General features: G+C 34.4%; 1 protein-coding gene across 2 annotated transcripts in view; it reads right to left on the bottom strand.

Moving 5' to 3' along the window:
- The window catches only part of LOC142335302 (putative protein-lysine deacylase ABHD14B), a 568,842-nt gene that overhangs the window by 232,610 nt on the left and 328,046 nt on the right, over positions 1 to 8,186 (bottom strand). The window contains exons 2-4 of one of the 2 annotated variants that reach the window (XM_075383755.1): positions 7,019 to 7,246; positions 4,931 to 5,112; positions 3,948 to 4,675 (exon numbers count right to left, since the gene is read on the bottom strand). The exons of the other annotated variant lie outside the window; for it this stretch is intronic. Coding sequence (XP_075239870.1) covers positions 4,092 to 4,675; positions 4,931 to 5,112; positions 7,019 to 7,149 — 897 coding nt within the window. The 5' untranslated portion in view covers positions 7,150 to 7,246 and the 3' untranslated portion in view covers positions 3,948 to 4,091. Of the gene's footprint in view, positions 1 to 3,947; positions 4,676 to 4,930; positions 5,113 to 7,018; positions 7,247 to 8,186 lie in introns of those variants that run through there. 2 annotated transcript variants of the gene reach the window in all.

Raw genomic sequence — 8,186 nt, 5'->3', positions numbered from 1 at the left:
TTTTTCATTAAATTAAGGTCTTTTTTATTAAGAAATTAATTCTAAATTACACTTGGCGGTTTTATTTTCTAACTATTTGTTATGACTTCAATACCGCAGATTTCTAAACATGATATATTCTTATTATTGGTTTCTCTGAAAACCTATCACATTCTCCTGGGATTGAAAATTCCCATTGGCTTAGAGAAGACGTTCAGTACATCCTTGATAAAATTTTCAGAGAAAAACTTATGGTTTAAATGGCTTCGACACTTTCTTCTCGCGCTTTTCTACTGAATTTTTGGTTTCTGAATTTGTCGTTTCCATAGTCATAAGACTTATTGTGATGTCTCATTGACTACCTATTTATCACATATATCCTTGTCCTTCAATTGAGGCATACGCTCCATTTGAGCGTATTTATTGACTTCCGTTGAATTTAATGGCTGTTAAAACTAATTTAATGTAAATAATTTTTCGTAATTTTTTTGAAAATTAACCGGTCTAAACTTATTTTCGTTTTTCATGAACTGTAAGTCAGTCTCAGCAATAACTGGACCCCTTATTTTCTACTTCAACCGAAAGTAATCTAAATAGAGGTTTTATTTTCTAACTATTGGTGTTATGACTTCGATGCAGGAGTTTTCAATTTTTTTATTTGGATATTTTTTTCGTACTTTTGGTTCCTTTTGGAATCCTAACAAATTATCCTAATAATGATAGTTGCATTGGCTCAGAGATGACGTTTAATGGAACACAACAAGTTTTCCTCTAAAAACTTTATGTATGATCCATCGAACGTCATCTCTGAGCCAATGCAACTATCAATATTAGGATAATTTGTTAAGATTCCAAAAGGAACCAAAAAAAAACAAAAAACATCCAATTTTTTTAAAAGAAATATGAAAAGACGTGCATCGAAGTCATAGCACCAATAGTTAGAAGATCAAACCTCTAACTAGATTAATTTTGGTTGAAGTAAAAAGGAGGGGGATCCAGTCATGATTTAAATGGCTTGACACTTTCTTCTCGCACTTAATTTTTGAATTTTGCCTGTATTTGTTGTTGTTGTTTCTATAGTCAGTGACTTAATGTAATGCCTTATTGATAACTTATGATTGACAAACATCTTTTTTGTCTCATCAGGGCATAACGTAGCGTATTTACCAGCTTCAATTGAAAGCTGTTGAAATTAATTGCGTTGATACTAAGGGTTTCCTCAAAAATTTCGTGTTCTTAATACATTTGTTCATTTTTGTTGATTTATTGGAGTCTAACTGTTTAAAAAAATCAAATTGCTGTTAAAAATCAATTGAAAGAAAAAAAGTTTTTGAACAGTTCATTTTTTTAAAGGCTTCGACATTTTTCTCGCTCGATTTCTCTTTTATTTTGCTACTTTTGAATTTTTTATTCTTTAGGTAGCCGTAAAATGCTGAATGGTCCTGTAAGCTTGTAAGTGAGGATTGAATGAATGGTGTTATCCGAAGCAGTCAGTTTATTGCGAGTCGTCTTAAAGAATGATATTATACGCTTTTAAGATTTTTAACTCCTTGTATTTCAAAAATTAATATGCTAACTGATATTATGACGTAACTGATGTTTTGTGTGTTGTATAAAATGCGTTTTTACAAAAAAAAAGTTATGTGAGTGGTGTATTTTTGTTTTTTTTTCTCGTCCTTTACAGCAATCGCGTAATAACAGATCCCAATGATTTACAAATGTGGCTCACTTGATATTATTTATTTGTTCAGTATAATTCGAGCTGAATTAGTATAGATAAAAAATTGAAAAAATACATAAAATTCATATAAAAGCTAATGATTTTAATGCCTTCACTAATTTGTGTTTTCGCAATGTCTGTAACTTGTTGTTCGTTAGTTTTTGAGTTTTTCTGCATCTTTAGACCATTTTTATGGCTTAGTCTAACCAGAGACAGCTCCTATTGGCTTCATTGTTACTTTTTAGTAAATTCACCAAGACTTATTTTGTTAAAAGCTAATTATTTTTAAGACTTAAAATTATTTGGTTAACAAAATGTTGATTTTTGAATTTTGCCTCATTATTTCTTTTTGTCAACTTGTTACCTAGTCTCATTATGGAAAAAATCCATAATGTCTGTAACTTGTTGTTCGTTAGTTTTTGAGTTTTTCTGCATCTTTAGACCATTTTTATGGCTTAGTCTAACCAGAGACAGCTCCTATTGGCTTCATTGTTACTTTTTAGTAAATTCACCAAGACTTATTTTGTTAAAAGCTAATTATTTTTAAGACTTAAAATTTTTTGGTTAAAAAAATGTTGATTTTTGAATTTTGCCTCATTATTTCTTTTTGTCAACTTGTTACCTAGTCTCATTATGGAAAAATTCCATCTGATGTGTAGTGAGGAAGAGGTAAATTTGAGTAGTTTGGGTTTTGTCTGACTGTAATTTGACGTTGTTAGTAGGTGCTTCTAAATTAAGATATTTAGTTTTTACAGTGAAATTTTTGTTTTTGCTTTTTTTCGTAGTCTTTTTAATGGCAGATCTCGTTGTAATGAGGCATGGCATTATTTAATTCAATTATTAGTTTGGTTGTGTAACACTTTTTTTAAAACTCTAACATCTATTTTTGATTATCTCTGTCAAAAATGTAAGTCAAAAGACAGTTAAGTCAAAAATGTAGATGAGCGCGGGTCGGAACATGATGTGCTAACGCACATTAGCAAGCCTCCTTGTTTTAATTTATACTTACCGATTTTATAAATCTGTTCTCTATAAAATGTTTGGGTGGATATCTCAGTATTTTTACACATGCCGTTATTTTCACTTTAGTTAGTAATTTAATATATGTTGCACATCATTTAAAACATAACCGACCAAACGTCGGAAGAATTGCTCTTGAACGACTAGTGGGAGCTCTAATCAATTGCAGCCTGCTTCAGTCGGGGGGGGGGGGAGGGGGAGCCTAAATGGGACTAAAAAGTTCTATAGTGGGCTTCAAATGACCACATTAGAGGTTAACATATACAACTATTACGATTTAAAGCAAAAAATGACACCAGTTTCGGCGCACTTTTCATTTGACTTTTAGTATTAAATTGCCGCCAATTGAGTTCAGCTGCTTGAAATTGTGATTGAGAGAGAATTTTAGATCGCGCGAAATGCAAAAGTCAAGGGCGTAAAAGTCACTCGAGAAGTCAAAATTGTCAAGCGAAAATTTTGCTTAAAAAAAGATACACACGTTTACAATAATTGCTATGAACTACGTTCAAGAGCAATTAAACAGACTCTAAGTCATAAACAGTTAGCATTTGAAAATTTAATTAGTGATGGTTAAAATTGGCATTCAGCTCCCCGCGGCTAATTTCATTCCGCATTGCTCCATTCAATTACCCAAGGTTCCCGCTGAAACCTAGGGTAATTGAATGGAGCAATGCTGAATCATATCAAGTGTAATTCTTTTTTGATATTCGCTTCATTTATCTGTTTGCTATTTTGACAGCTATTTAGTTATCACATGGTTGATGGCAATATTTGCTACCAAAAACCATTTTAAAAATTCATAATATTAAATATTAAGTCAAAAATTAAGTCTATTTCAACAACTAATGTTTCATTAATGCGGAAATCTTTTTCGTCCGACTTCTAATGTTTTCAAATTGAGCGTGCACAAACTACCTGGTGGTAAACATGGGGGTTCAGCTCAGTTTGTTGCCTTGTGAAATTAAATTTGATCTGTCATTTTTGGTATTCTTCCTGCATAATGAAAAATTTCCACAATCAACGAGAAAGGTTTCGAAAATGCAGTTCTCGTCTGTTAAAACAATTAAATTATCAGATTAAGTATGATCACGACAGCGAGCTAAAAAATGAAGAGTTGAGAAACGAGATTCGCTTAAACTGCTTTCCAATCTTCAGCTGAGTTTTCAGATTACAAAGGCTTGTATTTTATGTAAACTTGATTTCGATAAACTAAATTTACATAATTCACTTTTTGATAGAGAACATTTAATTAAATTTTTGTGCAGAAACTAATCTAACAGATACAAATACACTATCTACAATATAAAAATTAAGAAAGTTGATTCTTTGAACATTTGATGAAAAAACATTGCACTAAAAATCTAAACTACAATCACAAGTCATTAGGTTTGTCTTTCTCGTCGCCTGCCAAGTCTTCTGTACCAGATATCATTTTACTTAAGTAGTCCAGGATTAGCTTATTAAATTGAACACTGTTTTCTACAAAATAAAAGTTGGCACTTAAAGGGATCACCAAATGTTCCAAATTAGGACTAGTGTACCGCTTCATTTCAAAATGTTCAAATTCTCCAGTCATCAGCAACATTTTCACCTCACTTTTCAAGATGGCCGATAAGTTGAACTCGAAAGGCGGAGAAACCAAAACTGCCGACTTCACCATTTCGGGACGACTTTGTATCAACGGTACCACGTAATCTGTGCTCATTTCAGGTGCAATAATTACACAAGGTGCGATCTGTTCCCATTCAATTATGTCAACAAGGTAAGACAAGAATTCTGGTTCGGACGCCAACTTGGGCAGATTTTTGGCAATGTGATATCCTGGAATGTCAACTGCTACTGCATGGAAGCCATTATCTCTCAGTTTGAACAGAAGTCCAGTTTCAACCCACGCATAAGGGTTGTACTGTGAGGCATGGAGGAGCAGAACAGGGGGCCTAGTGCCTTTGAATTCCTCTGAAATATTTAAAAGATCAATTAATCATTAGTAGAAATTTTTAAGGATTGTTTATCACAAAATTACATATCACTAGGAGGTTATAAAATAAAATGCCTTTTCAAACATTATGCACTCTAGCACAACTATTCCCACTTTTTGCGTGCATTTCAGGCCATGAAACTCACGAGAAATCCGCAGAAACAGTGTGAATAGTCGTGCTTTAAGGCTGCAAACCAAAAGAACGTTTTCCAAAATTGTGTCAAGGTGCTAACTAAGAGGATTGACTGATATCTTGTAGATGCGCCTCTTGTCCGAGAGAGTGATCCATCCCTCAGTGAGTCCGGGTACGTCAAAGTTGTATATGGGTCCTTTGATGTTATGGTCAATTATGGGTCCACTCTTTGGGTTCCTCAACATTTCCATTCCATCCATCGGAGGGGGAGCACCCATGTCTCTAAATTAGACGACAAATTTCTGAAAACTGTTCACACCTAAAATACTAGTTCGTGCAAAGTTATTTTTAAGTGAATTAGACTAAATATGTGGTATTAGGTACATCCAGAGGGAATCACTAAAAATGTGCTTAAATGCCACCTAGACCCAAATTGTCCATACGGTAAGGTTTCTTGTGGATGAATGCTTTTTGTGCGGTCGGTGAGTTTCATATTCAAAAAACTATTTTCGAAAAAATGCTTTTTGGTTTGTTTTTGAAAAAAGACGGAAATTTTGACGACACAGAAACCAGCGTGAACCCATTAATTGCTGAAGATTTACAACGAGCAAGTAGGACCACAGGCAAAATTCAGTTTTGTTCAGCTTTTCTGTTTTTTATTTCCGCATGTTTATTTATATGAATTGATAAACAATTTGCTTAAGTAACATTTTGATAAGTTCCAAGGGCAAACAAGAATTAATCAATTGTGCCCTACATCGTGATTATAAAGCTTGAGTAGCCTCTATTTGAATTTAATCTGATTTTGCATTCTCAACTTAGATTTCTAAGTGAAAGCAAATGTCATTTTTTTTTTACTTTTGGGCTCATTTTTTGTTTTTTATAGGTAAAATTAGATGTTAACTTGATAAAACTGTTTTTTTTTCGACTTGCATAATTTCTGCTCAAGTGTTGCATTAGTGTTCATTTCAAGTTTGTCGTTTGCCTTTTTCGATGGTCCATTCTACTGGAATAAAAAAATGATCTTATTGATATGAGATATTTTTTGTTTAGACGTCCGCCCTTTTTAAAAAACCTATCAAACAACCTATCAAAGGTACACAATTGAGATATTGTAGATGAGCGGTGTCGGAACATCAAAGTCTTTCAATTTTTGAAATGGTTAACTATTTTCTGAAGCTCTATGTCCGACAATGAAAAGTTAGTTTCACTTCTAACCAAAGCAAAGGCTTCGAAATTGTTCGAGGTCAAAGTTGCTCTACTCCTAATATTCAGAAGGAATTGGGCAAAATTAGCCTGATCGATCGATAGCTAGAAATTTATTATGGTTAGACACGAGGTTGAACTTTTTGAAGAAAAAATATTAATTTCTCTCCCAAAACGAAAATATACAGATGTTCGTTCATTTATTTCGTTTCAAGCGAATAGAGATATCCATATTCTAGCCTTTCAAATTTTAGGTAGCAGTTGCTGCTAAATTTTAACTCAGAAGTACATAATTTTTCGTAGTAGATATAATTAATTGAAATTGTCCACAAGATCGTTTGATAAAGTCAACTCTATACTCAAAATGACTAGAGAAAATTTTCTCACATAACCGACTATCGTCGAACAAACTGCTCTCAAACGACAGGCGAGCGGTTTGCTTCGGCAGCACTCATCTGGGGCTCAGAGATGCTAGCATTAAGGGGGTTGGGGTAAATGCGGGGGGGGGGGTCAAACTTTCAAGATTAGGAAGATTAAGAACCGCCCCTCATATCGTCTCCTCAAAACAGTTTTGGTGAATCTTTATACCCTCAGATTGTTACCTGTTTATACTGTTTTTGAGGACGAAAAGTCAAATGGGTCAGACGAAAAATCAGTCAAGCGAAAAATCAGAAAAAAAAGACAACACGACTTATATAATTGCTGCAAACTTCGTTTGAGAGCAATTAAAAAGGATTAAACGAGGCAAAAAATGGCAAGACGCCGTACTACAAAATTTTTTCCAAATTTCATCCGAGCGCAATAAGGACGAATAACTGCTGCATAGTTAGAGCAAAGAATCACGCATTTTACCGAAGGAGTCAAGGAGTTCAACAAAGCACTTAATGCACATAAAAAGCGACATGAAAGACTTCAGTGAAATATCGAAGAGAGCAAGCGAATACAACCGCCCTCAGCTTCTCTTGACAGTTTTTTGAAGTACCTATGCTGGTGCATGTCAACCATTTCCATGCCCATCGGAGGGTTTGGCAAGGAGCGAGAACACAGGTAGTAGAATGTCACGCCTACTGAGATTATAGTCAATAGCAAGTAGGAATCCTTGGGTACTGCCATATCTGTCCACTAAATCATTCACGTATGCTGGCACGTATTCCTTTGATGAGTTTGGCTTTACAAGCCGTGCATTCAAAATTATGTATGCTACATATCTGAAATCCGAAATTACAAAGAAGAGCTTGCGTGTCAGAATTGGATTTTCTTCATAATTGCCCCCCCCCCAATCTGAATGGAGTACTAACAGTATCACAAAAGCTCACGGCCGTCATATTTCTTATTTTCATATTTGACACGTGCTCTGTACCAAGGGGCGGGGACGTAAAAGATATCAATATTTATATAATTAGCACCGCCATAATTTTGAAGAATTGCGAAAGGCTTGACTTTTAAAAACTATATAATCCACTTCATTCCATTTCAACATTATTCTCAGTCTTAACTGGCCATGTTTCGAGAAGACCAAAATTTCATCAAAGTCTTGTCTTCAAAACTACCCCACTTAACGCGACAACGGGCCGGAGAATTAGATGCATTACCATGAACAGCGATCCACAATTTTCCTCAGGCTATTAGCCTACTTAATTGTAAGATTTAAAATATACCATTGCCAAAAACGTTGAATGTAGAGGCAATTTTGGATCGTTCAAGTTTTAAAACATAACCGACTAAACGTCTGAAGAATTGCTCTCGAACGACTAGTGGGAGCTCTAATCAATTGCAACCAGCTCCACTCGGGAGGGGGAGCTTAAATGGGACTAAGAAGTTCAATAGTGTGCTTCAAATAACCACATTAGAGGTTAACATATACCAGTATTAAATTTTGCATAAAAAAAGACACACACGTTTACAATAATTGCTATGAACTTCGTACCAGAGCAATTAAAAATTGAATTCGGTAAAAAACAAAATTGGCGATGTTGACACATTATCCTCTATTATTTTCGCTTTTTGATTAAATTCTATGACGAAAATTAATTTATTGGGGGAACTGCTTTAGCTTCAATAACCTGCCCTCGCAGTTACAGTGCGGTTTATTTCATTAGTTTTTCTACACAAATATGATCACCAAAATTTTGGCAAACCGGAAGCGCATC

Source organism: Convolutriloba macropyga, chromosome 1, assembly GCF_964194025.1.
Source record: "Convolutriloba macropyga chromosome 1, txConMacr16.3, whole genome shotgun sequence".
NCBI lineage: Eukaryota > Metazoa > Xenacoelomorpha > Acoela > Convolutidae > Convolutriloba > Convolutriloba macropyga.
The sequence above is the reverse complement of the archived record's forward strand: the minus strand, read 5'-3'. Positions and strand labels throughout refer to the sequence as shown.